The following is a 16,125-nucleotide window of genomic DNA, read 5'->3' as shown; positions in this document are numbered from 1 at the left end:
ACACAGAGAAGAGACACTCAACGCTCTAGCAGGATGTCTTCCCGCGCAGACAACCTTAGGGGTGGGAAGTAGCAACTGACAAGGAAGAGACCAAGAGCCATGAAGATAAGGGGAGGTCTTTGAATGCATTTAACAGAAAGAACCTCCTCTTTCTACCCTCCTTTCCCGTGTGTGCGCATATTTGAAAGGCAAATTTACATTTTTTTTTATTGCTTCTTATATCCCCTTTACAATGTCAGGTCGCCGCTCGGGCTGGTAACTTAAAATTTTTACTTGCCCGCAAGAAATTTAGGTCGCCATTGGCGACCGGACCGGTCTATTCGTATGCCCTGCTTGCATGCCATGTACAACAAAGATCATAGATATGTCACGTTACACATTTTTCCAAATGTATACCTTGAGAGTCTGAGCGATCTTATTTTATTTTAATTCTTTCTACAATATAAAAATAGGCACTTTGCAGGTCTGTGATTCTCCTATATATTGTATTTAATTGCAATACTTTTTTTCCATCAATTTCATTTTAGGTGCACAACTTGGAACAGTTGTGTCCCTTCCATTATCTGGTCTAATTTGCTACCACATGGACTGGGTTTATGTGTTCTACATATTTGGTAAGTTTTTAAATAATAATCATTATATTATTAATGACTAATTTCTGAGTCTCTGTACTTAAAGATATATGTGGGCCAGATAAACATAAACACTATTGGTTCTTAACACCATGGTGGTTACCATAAGACAAGGGTGCAAACCTGTTTGAGAGTGGTGCCTTTATTTTTAAAATTAAAGACACATTAACCTTTTAGCGCCGTTATGGCGTTCTATTCCGTCCAAACGGCGCTGGGCTTTAGCGCCGTTAGGACGGAATACAACGTCATAGCTGTTTGGCTGTCCAGAAGCCAACAACGCTTCCTGGATGTGATTGCGGTCTGGAGGACGTGCTTAGCGTTATAGGGACGCCCCCCTGTCCCGATCCCATCATTGAAATCTCGCAATCACGTGCACGGTCGCGGGATTTCAATTTGTCTACATCAGAACATTGTTCCTATGTAGACATTATGACCCTGTCATGAAAGGGTTAAAAAAACATATATATTTTTCTTTTAAAATCATAATATCCACATTTAAAGCTTGAAAGTGATGCATCATAACTGTAAAATGCTGGCAAGAAAATATTACCTGAACATCTCTATGTAATAATGGAAAATATTTTACTTCAAAATATCTTCAGCTCACAACAGTAAGTGGTCTGGGAACCATTATCCTTCAACAGCTGATGCACTCTTTCTTGCAAGACCTAACACTAAGATTGTGATTGGCTGCTTAAAGTCCCTTTTACAAGGGTTGTGGTTACTGAGGAAATTTTGAGGCAAAATATACACATAGATGTTTAGGTAATATTTTTAGTCAGCTTTTTAAAGCTATGCTGCATGCCTTTCAAGTGCTTCAACATTAGTGTATCATTTCCCTTCAATTGCTGATAGCATGGATTCAAAAGAAAAACATTTTTTTAACAATTACTATTGTAGTCAATGTAAGTATTATGATACGTTGCATATGTGTTAATATTTTTTGGTGAGACAGATGGGGCCTCTATGGAGTAAGGGTAGATGCTCAATTTTTCAATAAACATATGAAAAATAGTAACATTTAGATTATTTTATATTATTTTATACATTTCACATACATCCAGTATCGAACAACTCTCTTTTTTTATTGCCATGCTTATGTGAGGTACACTTTTTATTTACCCGTTTGCTTTTCTCGTGTTTTATTTTTAAACTTTAACACATATTCCTACCTTTTTAATCAGGGCTACTAAACTGCTGCTGTAATGCCAAAATGACAGCCACACATGGTGACACAAACTCACACGGTGACACTGATACTGTTATGTCCACATAGTGGCACACAAACTCATTCACAAATTGTAATAAAGGTATATGTTACCTAAATGCTGGGTCACTTGTAAGAATGTATCTGTAAAAAAAGATGACTAGAAAGTATCTCATGAACATCTATATTTAAATTTTTTAAAAAAATGTTTTTTGAGGAACCACATCTAAACCAATCAGCAGCACTAGTCTCACAAACCAGTTGTACAATTATCACTGACGATTGGCTGAGCAGGCGTATAAACTCAGGACCAGCAATTTGTAGGTTTCTTTGTTTATTTCAAAAGCAAAATTACTCTGCAATGTCATCTGAAAAATACTCCTAAATTGATTATTTCATCGAGCACTATAGTGCAGTGTTCTCCCAAGGACGTATTTAATGAGCACAACACCTGGATAAAATGTAAGCCAATATTTAGCTTAAATTTGCTAATATCAATATTTTTTGCATAAATTATTGTTAAATCAATTTATGTTACACAATTAATGTGTGCTTTGGATAGCTTAAGTAACATGTATAATAAAAATGTTAGAATATTGTAAAATATTAATCTGACCTACCCAGCTACTTCATAATGTCACCCAGCTGGCAAAATATTGCATGGACAACACTGTGTAATAGATAGTTCTATCTTTTGCATGTTAAGTAATGCCCCTTAACAAGATATACAGCAATCAAGGTAAAAGTTGTCTTCAAAGAATTGCATGTAGCACCTGTTAGCACTGATGGATCCTATACAATCCCACCTGAGCAAATAGCTTTAGAGAATCAAGTCACATGCACACTCTTACACACTTACAATGACTTATACTCTCACATAACACAGAGTGACACACACACACACTCTTAAACAAACAGTAACACACATCAACTCACACACTACACCACTTTATATAATGATATACTCCTTTACACACATAAAGTGACACTATATTCTAAAGAGCAACACAGATACACACATAACAACTCAGACTCTTGCAGATGTATAATGAGTAACTAACAGCTAGCAACATGGTGGCAGATACTCTAGTGCTTTGTGACATACACAAGCACCGAGACACACACACTGGCGCACACACACCTAGTGACAAAGATAAACATGAACAGCATCAGGTTCTTGTAGAGATATAATGACCCACAATATCAGAGGTAGTGCAAGGGTGGGACTACTATTGGTGCAACAGGTGCAGTGACACCAGGGCCTGAGTGCTGGGGGGGCCATAGCAGCCAGTCTATACATAGATGAGTACAGAATGTGTACACTTCTAATGAAGGGGAGCCCTTTATCAGTTCAGGTTGCAGGTCTATCATTTGCTATTTATCAATCAATTGATGTATCATCAATCCTGAAAATCATTATACAAATCAGCATTATATTATTATTACTTACTACTGAGTTATCTTTAAGGGGCCCAAAAAAATTGCACCAAAGCCCTCTGTTGAAAAAGTCCACTACTGATAAAGTGGAAAAGAAATCACTCTCTCCCTCTTTTCAAACTCTCTCCACATTGTAATTAGCCTATTTACAATAACTTATTCTTCCCTACCTCTCCCCTATTTATATTTCCTTTCCCTGATTTTCACTTGTTTTCTCTCAATATATTTCTTGTTGTGCAAATGATTACTTAAACCCACTCTGTCACCATTCTCCATTGCTGACTGAGGTCACATGTCCCAGGGAAATGAGGTTACAGGCTGTGTGTGCTGCTTTCACATACCAGCCAGGGTCTACACCCCAATAATACAATTAATGAGGGATGAATGAGTGTGCAGCAGGGATATCAAGAAAGTGGTGGCAGATTGGTAGAAGATACTCAGTGCAAATACTATGCTGCTTTTGCAGTATTCATTCTGTGATCTAAGTTTTGTCTTTCTAAGGGCTTGATGACCTAAAGATCATCTCTTATAGATTATCTAAGTCTAGTCAGTATGCCAAGGTCCCTCAAAGTATTTAAGAAACATAAATCATACTTTGAGAGATGTTTATCTCACTATACAGGGTTCTGTATGTGAAGGTGAGACTCCTAAATTACAATATAAGTTCTAAAAAAAAAATCCCAAAGATTTTATGTGATTCCTCTCCACAGTGGCGAGTGTTTGATCATCAGTGAGTTTTTGGAGTTGGTTTCCCTCTCTGCTGGACTTAAGTTGTAGGAAGTAATAGAAACCGTTCTTATGTAAATATGCCAAATGTTCTGTTGTTCATGTTCTGTGTGTTACTGTCAACATGGGGTTGTTTACTGTCATGTTTTGATGTCAGGAAAAGGTTAATCATTACAGATTTGTATGAAACATATGGATTATTGGGAAAATACTATGATGGTGCTTAAGTAAAGGACACTTGAACTGGTAGGCACAACCTCAACATAAGTTATCGGTACTAACCATGCTATTGTTTTCCTCCTGTGCTGCCACTTTATTCAGGTCTGTTATCTTATTTTAACTCTTTACATTCACAGATCAGTTGCCAGCATTTTCACAGCTGTATTGCACAATTTGTGTTACAATACAGAGTTGGGTTTACATTTATGGAGTCTTTATACACAGCTTAAAAGTAGCATAACATATAATAAAAAGACCTCAAGAGTAATATAGAGCATTGCAGCCACTTCAAAAATGTGAAGCCCATACTCTGTATCATGCAAACTAACCCAAAGTGCACAATATAGCTTTCAAAAAGTCAGTTATGTCACAGACATGTAATGCTTGTTGTCTCTGTCACAGAGTGCAAGAAAAACTAAGCTCCAAGAAGGCAGCACTCCGTATGAATATGGGGAGCTTGGTCAAATAGCACCAGTAATAGTTTAAAATAAGAGAACGGCTTTGAAGAGAGCTGCAGGCACAGGAGAAAAAACAGGAGCTGGGGGGGGGGGGGTAGTAACCATGCTATTGTAGTTGTGCCCAGACATTCCAAACAAAACTAGAATCAACATGGATACATTTTAATTTTGAATATAAGCATGTTTCGTAACATACATGTATTAGCAAAAATGATTCTAATAAAAGATATAGCTGTTTTAAAAGTGTATTTAAGTATGCACTGTGTACCAGCATTTTAAACACAGCACTTAAGGTGCTTGTACCATCTGGTAATGACTCAATTTGTTAATTGCTGACATAACACAACCCCCACTGGTGCTCTGATCAGCAGCAGTATTTAAAATGTTGGTGCACTGAGAATATCTAGCTATGCTTCACATGCACATGCAGAGAAAAATGTTAACACTAAAACAGTGATAACTTACTAAAAGCATTTTTGCCAATACATGTATAAATATGCATATACATGTTTCTATTCAAAAATGTAATTCATCCATGATTCCATGTGCATTAAAATTTTGACCGGAATGTCCTTTTAACTGATCGAACTGCTCTCTTAAAATAAACAAACTCTATTCATTTTACCTCCATTACCAATGCATTTTGAACCCAATTTTGTTTTTGTTTTTTTTAATTGAACAATTTTCTTTTACACAGGGGTCTTTGGTGTTTTGTGGTACATATTATGGCATTTTGCTGTAAGTGATACCCCTCAATGTCACCCTTCAATCTCCGATATTGAAAAACAGTATATTTTGTCATCTCTTAAAAACCAGGTAATGTGTTTAGTAACATTTCCCGACAAGCCACTGTGCTTTTTGATTATGCTTAAATATATAGTGTTACAACTGTTTTTCCCTCTTGCATTCATTGTGACAGCAGACAAAGCAGGAGATTATTCATTTATAATATAAGGCTGAGAATTGACCGATGGCAGAAACTTCAAAGTAGTAACATAGAAATCAGTCTCGCTCCTCCTTCCAATTCTCTTTGCCTCCATTTTGGAAATTAGCCGTTTAGTGTATGCTATGTAAGGAGTCATCCCTGATCCAGATCTTTTCTAGATATCACACCAAACCCACAAATATGCAGCAAAGAACAAACATCTCTGTAGAGCTGCCCTCTACTCAGTCTAGTACTTTCTTCACGCCCTATTGGGTCTTCCAAGGTTTTTCATTCACCAGTTTCTATAACCAGAAAGAGGCGCCTTATGGGACAGTATCGTGGTGTCGCTAAAAAGCAGGTAGAGGCAGACAGCACACACAGATGGAAAAATACTCACAAGTGAGGCGGCATAAACGTATGCCAAACTAAACCTGATGAAACGACCGGAAGGTCGAGAAACGCGTTGCTGTTTCTTTGTATTTTAAACAGTTTTAAATTCAATTTTATCAATAAAAATTTCTTTTACGATAACCCCGCTCTCACCGTCTACTATCTGATCCTATGTGTGGAGCGATATTTTGCCACTTACACTAAGGACTCTGAGCCATTGATCCTCCCACAGACGCTGTGGGCATCTGACGTCCGTTTTTGTCCGCCGTAGCGGATTGGACCACTGGAACGCTAGAGCCTTCCTCCTATTGGACCGTCTGGCGGGCGACTAAGGTTCCGTCCTGTTTAGTTTGGCATACGTTTATGCCGCCTCACTTGTGAGTATTTTTCCATCTGTGTGTGCTGTCTGCCTCTACCTGCTTTTTAGCGACACCACGATACTGTCCCATAAGGCGCCTCTTTCTGTTCTTTGCTCTTACAGATATCTGCCATTATCCTACCTTTGGGAGTGCTGCCGTCAGATCGGGTGGCCTGTGGTGTGGTATTACCTTGCCTCCCCCGAGACTGTTTCTGTTTTATGTGCTTTGCATCTCATACCTGCGCACCTCAACAAGGACTCAATCCTCGTTTTATTTGAGTTTCTATAACCGGACATTAAGGCTCTGAATCCTCGATAGATTTCATTCTGCCTGAAGTAATTTCCCCAATCCATGTTATAAGTTCAGGTCTGTCGCCCCACCCTAGATCCGTACGCTCGGAGCTCAACTTCTATGCATTTAAGAATATAACTGTGATTCAAGACCTAGACATAATCCATTTGCTTAGAAGATCCATGTCACGTTGGGTGGTCTGGGGATTCAAACTTTACCAGTGCTTACTGATGTGCCAGAAACTTGTCTGTTTGAAAGCATGGCCAGTTGAAAAAGTTACTTAAATAGACATATTACCAAAATATTTTCTATCTTATCTATGAAAGAGCAGCAGTCAAACATGTTAATCTGTTTAATGCAAAAAAAAGTAAATTAAAGTAAAAGATATTTAAATTTAATGTGAAACGAACAAACAAAAGCACAATTTTGCACATATTTTGAAACATTCTCTTATAGACAGAACAGATAACCTTTTTGAGCTTTTTGTCCCTTTAAGGCTATTCTCCTCTCCCTGAGAGGGTGTTCCATGTTAATTCAAAGAAGGAAAAATGCTTGACAGTCAGTCTATTCAATTGTCTGGTAAACAGTCTTTTCTTTTCTACAACCCTTTCAAACCCTTTTGTAAACTTCTAGGAACCCCTTAGAGAAAAACCTACCACAACCACCCTAGAAGATGGAACTTAATGTAAAGGGACAGTAAAGTCAAAACTAAACTTTTATGATTCAGATAGGGCATGCCCTTTTAAACAACTTTCCATTTTACATTTTTTATGAAATTTGCTTTGTTTTCTTGGTATTCTTTGGCAAAAGCTAAACCTAGGTAAGCTCATAAACTGATTTCTTAGCCCTTGAAGGCTGCCTCTTATCTCAGTGCATTTTGACAGTAGTTAAGTTAGACAGTGCTAGTTCATGTGTGTCAAATAGATAAAAAAATTGTGCTCACTCCCGTGGAGTTATTTATGAGTCAGCATTGATCCGCTAAATTGCATGTCTGTCAAAATAATTGAAATAAGGGGGCACCCTGCAGAGGGTTATATACACGGTAATAACAGAGGTAAAAAGTGTATTTATATAACATTGTTGGTCATGCAAAACTGGGGAATGGGTAATAAAGGGATTATCTATCTTTTTAAACAATAAACATTTTCAAGTATACTGTCCCTTTAAAGAATCGATAGACTAGAAGATTGATACCTATATATAAAATATCTTTCATATGACCAGTTCCTCATTTAGGGCCTGCCACTTGTGTTGGTAGAACCATCAATAACTGGTAGAATCTATCATGGAACTACTCCAACAGGAAACCTTGAAACTAGATATCTTTTTTTTTAATAGATTATCCACTCTGCCTGTCTTCAGTCCAAGCAAGAAGAACAAAATGGCTGATAATCTCAGCTTCTAAATACTCATGTTATTAAGTGAAATCATTGCCATGTATACAATTAATCATTCCATATAATTTAAAATAATTGGGTAAAGAACTGTCCCTTCATGAAAACAGAATGGACGTCTAATTACCACAGGATTGACAAAGTTTGAAAGTGCTGCTCCTCATTTTTTTAGATCTTTTTTTTCATCTGTTAGGAGTCTTTGCTGTACCAAACTATACATAAAACCCTTCAATAAATATAATTCTAAAGATATTGGCACACTATGATAAAACTATAATTATGAGTGAAAACTTCTATCCGCGTTTAACTCCAGTGCAGGTATTGTTAGTAGTGTAAATTCTAAAAAGTGTATTCATTTCCTTTCCCTGTTTTTCACTTGTTTTCTCTCAATATAATATTTCTTCTTGTGCAAATGATTACTTAAACCCACTCTGTCACCATTCTCCATTGCTGACTGAGGTCACATGTCCCAGGGAAATGAGATTGGAGGCTGTGTGTGCTGCTTTCACATACTACATCAGCCAGGGTCTACACTCCAATAATACAATGAATGATTATTCATTCTGTCATCTAAGTTTTGTCTTTCTAAGGGCTTGATGACCTAAAGATCCTCTCTCTGGAGAGATTATCTAAGTCTAGTCAGTATGCCAAGGTCCCTCAAAGTATTTAAGAAACATAAATCATACTTTGAGAGATGTTTATCTCACTATGCAGGGTTCTGTATATGAAGGTGAGACTCCTATATTACAATATAAGTTCTAAAAAAAAATCCCAAAGATGTTATGTGATTCTTCTCCACAGTGGCGAGTGTTTGATCATCAATGAGTTATTGCAGCGGTTTCCCTCTCTGCTGGACTTAAGTTGTAGGAAGTAATAGAAACGGTTCTTATGTAAATATGCCAAGTTTTGTTCTGTTGTTCATGTTCTGTGTGTTACTGTCAACATGGGGTTGTTTACTGTCATGTTTTGATGTCAGGAAAAGGTTAATCATTACAGATTTGTATGAAACATATGGATTATTGGGAAAATACTATGATGGTGCTTAAGTAAAGGACACTTGAACTGGTAGGCACAACCTCAACATAAGTTATCGGTACTAACCATGCTATTGTTTTCCTCCTGTGCTGCCACTTCATTCAGGTCTGTTATCTTATTTTAACTCTTTACATTCACAGATCAGTTGCCAGCATTTTCACAGCTGTATTGCACAATTTGTGTTACAATACAGAGTTGGGTTTACATTTATGGAGTCTTTATACACAGCTTAAAAGTAGCATAACATATAACAAAAAGACCTCAAGAGTAATATAGAGCATTGCAGCCACTATAAAAATGTGAAGCCCATACTCTGTATCATGCAAACTAACCCAAAGTGCACAATATAGCTTTCAAAAATTCAGTTATGTCACAGACATGTAATGCTTGTGGTCTCTGTCACAGAGTGCAAGAAAAACTAAGCTCCAAGAAGGCAGCACTCCGTATGAATATGGGGAGCTTGGTCAAATAGTACCAGTAATAGTTAAAAATAAGAGAACGGCTTTGAAGAGAGCGGCAGGCACAGGAGAAAAAACAGGAGCAGGGGGATAGTAACCATGCTATTGTAGTTGTTCCAAGACATTCCAAACAAAGGGACATTCCAAACAAAACTGGAATCCATGCATTTTACTTTTGAATATAAACATTTTCGTAACATACATGTATTAGCAAAAATTATTCTAATAAAATATATAGCTGTTTTAAAAGTGTATTTAAGTATGCACCGTGCACCAGCATTTTAAAAGGGGAAACTTGCTCTTCGAGCTAAAGGTGCTTGTACCATCTGGTAATGACTCCATTTGTTAATTGCTGACAGTACACAAGCCCCACTGGTGCTCTGATCAGCTGCAGTATTTAAAGAATCCATAGACCAGAAGATTGATACCTATATATGAAATGACTTTAATATGACCTGTTCCTCGTCTCACATTCAGGACCTGCCACTTGTGTTGGTAGAACCATCAATAACTGGTAGAATCTATCATGGGACTACTCCAACAGAAAACCTTAAAACTAGACATCTTTTTTTTTTAATAGATTATCCACTCTGCCTGTCTTCAGTCCAAGCAAGAAGAAAGTGCTGCTTCTCATTTTTTAGATCTTTTTTTTCTCATCTGTTAGGAGTCTTCACTGTACCAAACTATACATAAAACACTGCAATAAATATAATTCCAAAGATATTGGCACACTATGATAAAACTATAATTATGAGTGAAGACATCTATCCCCGTCTTTACAGATAATCTCTACTCAAATGTATAAAAAATAGACTGCTTTTTACAAAAACTATAATTTCATCCATTTTGGTCTTTGCAGGGGGAGGCATTGGAAGAAAAGTTTCAAAGCCTGTTCTTATTCTTGACTGTTATTACCTTTTTTCCTGGGACAGTTTTCTTGAGTTGGTTGACATTGGTACTAGCTTAATTGTAATAATGTATCTCCTGCTTCATGTTCTGTCACAATGCAAGGGTAAAAAGAGTTGTGTTTTTTTGTTACTGTTTAATTGTTTTCTACATAACTTCATCTTTTTTGTTCTAGCTCTTTCTTGGCACCTTTCTTGACCTTCATTTGGTTAAGCTTTAAAACTTATGAAAGTATTTCCAGTTGAACACTTTCAGCCCTATTCAAAATGAGGACAAATACAGATACCTACTATTAAAATTCATGAGTTATGATAGAAATAACTCTACAACATTTCCTCAGACATGTTTATTTTTGCAGGAAACAATATAAACTTGCAATTTTACACCCCAAGCAGCTGTATTATCTGGAATTACTTTTCAAAAAAATCAGCAGAAATATTTCCCCCACACACATCAGCGCCATAACCTACAACAAATGTTGATCTGCTTTTGTATGCAATGGACCCATTAGAGTAAAAACAACGCCAATAACAGAAAAAGTATCTACTTTATGGCACTGATTCCCACAACAACAATTTACAGTTAAAGGCACAGTTGTATTTGTTTTATTTTCATGCACATGACATTGTTTTTCATAAAATATTTCAATACAGTTTAGATTTTACCTTCAAAATATTCCCTATAACAATCTGACTTTATTGGTCAATGAAAATATACACATATGCTTATATACATACATATTTGTGTTAATAGGTGTATGTACACACATTAACGCACAAATATATATGTATATAATTGTATATATTTACAATCTGCTGTCCATCTCTGCGTGACTTACCCCCTTCACTGCTCTAGGTTCTCATGCCTTGTCTCTCTGCATGAGAACAAGGCTTCCATTGGAGCCTATGGAAGATTGCTCTCAAGAGTGCAAAGCTTCCATGCAATGCGAACGAGAGGATGCATTCGAATTGCACCTAACTTGTAATACCAGGGCACATTTGCGTAGCTGGTATTACTAAGTGGAGCACAAATATCGCTTTTGTGAAAGCGATATTTTGCGCTCAATTTATAATCTAGCCTTTATTTGGATGTATGTATTTTATTAGCAAAAAAATAATAATTGGCTAAAATTTGGCAGGTAGTCTGCCCCTTTGTGACATCACCACTGGCACCGGTGGTGAAATTACAAGGCCTACAGGGAAGAGACAGCAATGGGATAAGGGAGCTGCAATGACCTTTCCCCATTTGCCTCGTCATGCACATGTAAGAGGTTAAATAAGAGGATTCTTGCCCATTAGAACATGCATGAGGTTGCTAGAGTTCCTCTTGGACCCCATATCCCCTTAAAAGTTTATTATTAGACTAATTTTAGCAGCCAGCTGCTACATAGAGTGGAACAAGGCCACTTATTTGATCTCTTCTTACATATGAAGGGTATTAAGTGTGTGTGTGTGTGCTGTATGCTGCCTTTAGGGGATAGGTGATCCTTTCGAGTTACAATGCCCTGTTCAGTAAATAAATTAGGTAGGTGATTGTCATTTTTATGATAAGGGTATAAGACTCCTCATTAGTAAGAGTGTGTACATCTCTTTCCCAAATTGGGCCTCATGGTCCTTTAAATTTAATAATATTCCCTCCCCCACCGTAAAAAAAATAAACTTTCTAATTTCCAGTAAGGCATGTGATCATGGTTTCTTTTATCCATGCAGTTGTTTGAACTGAAGCGATGGCTAAAAGTATGGCTGTGCATGTGTGTTTTTAAAAAAAAAAAAAATACTTTTCTTTCCTATGACATGGATAATCTACGGTTTCATTCCAATTACTAGTGGGATATTCAACACCTGGTCAGCAGGAGGAGGCAAAGAGCACCCCAGCAGAGCTGTTAAGTGTCACTTCCCTTACCCATAATCCTCAGTCATTCTCTTTGCCTCTATCACGGGAGGATGTGTGAAGATGGTGTCTGGAGCTATTTAATCCTTTAATGGGTACTTTTCCCTGCAAGCAAGGATTGGGGCTATGCTGTGTCCATGTCAATCTCTTTAGTAAGAGTAATGGTGGCTTTTAGCAGTTAGAAGACGGCGAGGTGGTCTTTGCTTAACTTCTAACATTATTGCTACCCCTATTATAGAAAGCCAGGGTTGGTTACTCTGTCTTTTCTTTTTCTACAGGTCACTGTCAGATGTTTGTTTGTCACACCTAAAAATATGTTCCCTGTCCTGCCCAGGATCCACAGGTAATTGCTTTCCCTTTAAGGTAGGAAGGAACCAGCACTTAACGGGTTAAATCCCCTGTGTATTTTTTCTTGCAGAATAACCTGGGGGTGCTTTATAGCTCATAAATCAGGAGACATTAAATGAGGATTATCAGGCAGGGACATACTTTGGGATACTGCTGGGATGTTTAACTTTATATTAAAAACATTGAGGCTGGCAATGGCAGGGAGCAACTTTGATCGGCCGATACATACACTTTCCTTCTGGGGGTGTTATTATGGCATCATGGAGAGGGGCTTATGTAGTGAGAAGGCTTTTACTTCAAAGCGGTTTTTCTCAATATATAATCTGTGTTTGACAGGGGCAGATTTTAGGAATTATCTTTTACTGTTGAACGGACAATTTTCATGCTGTTTATTTCTAACTCTGTGGCGCACTTTATTTTCTGATGCGGTCATGTGACTGACCTCTGTGCTTCCGCTCCCTGGCTTTGTTAGTTTTAGCCGATGTTGAGAGGAAGGTTTGCCAGTTTGTTCAGTTAACTTACAGACCAGAGTTTTTGGTGACAATCGTTTTCGATAGTGAGGAGAGAACTATTCAGCTGTATATATCTTCGTTCACGATCTGACTCTCTGGCTCATTCTATTTTACTATAAGTAGGATTTTTTAAAGAGAGTGTTGAAATGGGGGGTCCTCAGCAGAGCTGAGATTCTTAAGTATCTGTTAGTAATTTTTATCTTATATATGGAAAATATATATTAAAGGGACACTCAGGTTAAATTCAATTTTCATGATTCAGATACAGCATGTAATTTTAAACAACTTTCCAATTTACTTCCATTAAAAAAATGTGCACAGTCTTTTATATTTAGAGTTTTTGAGTCACCAGATCCTACTGAGCATGTGCAAGAATTAACAGACTATACGTATATGCATTTGTGATTGGCTGATTGCTATCACATGGTACAAGGGGAGTGGAAATATACATAATTTTAAAAATTGTTATAAAAAATCTACTACTCATTTGAAGTTCAGATTAAGTGCTATAGTATTGTCTTGTTATCTTGCATTTGTTGATTATGCAAATCTAATGTGTTGACTGGTCCTTTAGTATAATTTCTAGTGGGGCCCAATTCCTGTCTACAATGGACCCTGAAGCAAATGCTATTGTGTTTTTTTAAAACATTCTTGCTGTGCATTTCTTGATCTCCTTGCATAACAATATTTTTGAATAAAAATGAAAAGTTCCCTCTCAGAGACCACTGTCTCTCAGGATAATGTTGTCCATGCCATGCCTCAGCTGTCCCCCCACACATCACAAGTTTAAGTAGTTTTCACATGCAGTACCCTGCAGTTCCTCTCAACTTCCTTCTGGGGGTGTTTATTTACCAGAGGTTTTTGCTGCGCAGATAACTTCTGCAATTTCTGTTGCTTTATCAGCGTTGCTGCTGGTAAGCGTATGAGGAAATCGAAAACTATTTCAGTTAGCAAGGGTTCTGACTCCACTAAGGCTGCGTTAGTCAGTCTCTCTCAATCATCTGATGAAGCGGATTCCTCAGTGGCTTCTGAGAGCAAGATCTCTGACTCTGAGACTGTAGTGGCTAGTACTGCAGATCCTGAGGAGGTTAATTTTAGGTTTAAGCTAGAACACCTCTGGATACTTTTGAAGGAGGTCCTTGCTACTTTGGATGACTGACTTTACTGTCGCTGAGACCCCAAAGAAATCTAATAAGTTTAACAGAGTGTTCGATGTCATTCCTTCATCTGTTGAAGTTTTTCCAGTTACAGACTGTATGTCGGAGAAACTCAGGAATGGGAAAGGCCAGGGATTCTTTTTTTCCCCATCCCCTGTGTTCAAGAAAATATTTCCAGTGGCTGACTCCGTACGTGACTCATGGCGCACTGTACCTCGGGTAGAGGGAGCTTTCTCTTCTTTAGCCTAGATAACTACTATCCCTTTTGAGGATAGCTCTTCTTTCAGAGTTTCCATGGATAAGAAGCTAGTGTCTTACTTACAAAAGATGTATATTCATCAGGGGTTACAAGGGCAATCTGTGGCAAACATTGCTACTGTTGCCGGAGCAGCATCTTATTGGTGTGATGCCTTGTCTGACCTGATTTCAGAAGAGACTACTATAGAGGAGATCCAGGATAGGATCAAGGCTCTAAAGCTGGCTAATACTTTTATATATTATACCAGCATGCAAGTGATCAGACTAGGGTCTAAGATTTCTAGTCTTGCAGTTCTAGCTCGCCAAGCCCTGTGGTTGGAAACTTGGTCTCCTGAAAATCCTAACTCTATCTTTACCTTTTAAGGGTAAGACTTTATTTAGTCCGGGTTTGACTGAGATCATTTCCGAGATTAATGGGGGAAAGGGATCTTTCCTACCGCAGGAAAAGTAACTTAGACCTAAGGGTCGCTTAAATTCTATTTTTCATTCCTTTCATAGCTTCAGAGGACTAAAGTCTTCCTCTTCCATTTTTGAGCAATCCAGGTCCTCTTGGAGATCTGGTCAACCTTGGAACAAGGGGAAACAAGCCTAGAAGCCTTCTGCTGATTCTAATCGGCATGAAGGGGCCAACCCCAGATCCAGACTTGGATCAAGTAGGGGGCAGGTTTACTTTTTTGGTCAGGCTTAGATATGCGATATCCCAGATCCTTGGGCTGTGGACACAGTTTCCCAGGGTTACAGGATAGGATTCAAATTTCAGATTTATCCTGTTAAGGTTATCTGCAAACCAAGTAAAGAGAGAGGCCTTCTTAAACTGCGTAAAGGACCTATCTTCCCTGGGAGTGATTGATCCAGTTCCTGTAGAGCAGAGCTTTCCAAACTTTTCATGTTGGTGACACACTTTTTAGACCAAAATCATTTCACGACACAGTAATTAATTCAATTGTACTAGCAAAAAGGAGGTTAAACTAACTTGTTTTAAGAGATCCGGACACATACATAAATGATATAATAACAATGTGTATTTACAAGTAACAGTAAGTATGTGCAAGAATTAAAAAAAGTTTAATAACACCAATAGCTACTTACTATTTTAATGGGGTATATGAGTTTGATGGGATGAACAAAGTTTCTGAATATTTGGTGAAATATTAGATAAAGACACTTGCATTTCATCATCGAGCATTTTTAAGCTTCCACGTCCTAACCATATATTAAGAGCAGGAGCAGCAATGCACTACTGGGAGATAGTTGCAAAAAAAAACCACTTTGACTTCTGACTTAAGCTCAGCGTTTAAGCTGCCACCCTCAGAGCTCCGTGAGTCTGATTGACTACTGCCCGCGCTGCAAACACACTGCTGTCCCACTCACTGACTACACGTGCAGTCACGAGCCAATTAAGGAGACTTCACGTGCAGTCAGGAGCCAATGTCCCACCAAAGCCGCCAATGGGAATAGTTTCAGTTCCCACTGAGCTGCGCCAATTGGTTAAGATGATCGGTGACCCACTAGGTATCAATCAC

The 16,125-nt window shown here is 37.9% G+C and overlaps 1 protein-coding gene across 1 annotated transcript in view; it reads left to right on the top strand.

Moving 5' to 3' along the window:
- The window catches only part of SLC17A5 (solute carrier family 17 member 5), a 287,025-nt gene that overhangs the window by 211,518 nt on the left and 59,382 nt on the right, over positions 1 to 16,125 (top strand). The window contains exons 5-6 of the mRNA XM_053710438.1: positions 528 to 614; positions 5,377 to 5,495. Coding sequence (XP_053566413.1) covers positions 528 to 614; positions 5,377 to 5,495 — 206 coding nt within the window. The remainder of the gene's footprint in view (positions 1 to 527; positions 615 to 5,376; positions 5,496 to 16,125) is intronic.

Source organism: Bombina bombina, chromosome 4 (assembly GCF_027579735.1).
Source record: "Bombina bombina isolate aBomBom1 chromosome 4, aBomBom1.pri, whole genome shotgun sequence".
NCBI classification, from domain to species: domain Eukaryota; kingdom Metazoa; phylum Chordata; class Amphibia; order Anura; family Bombinatoridae; genus Bombina; species Bombina bombina.
This window is presented reverse-complemented; position numbering and strand designations above follow the sequence as displayed.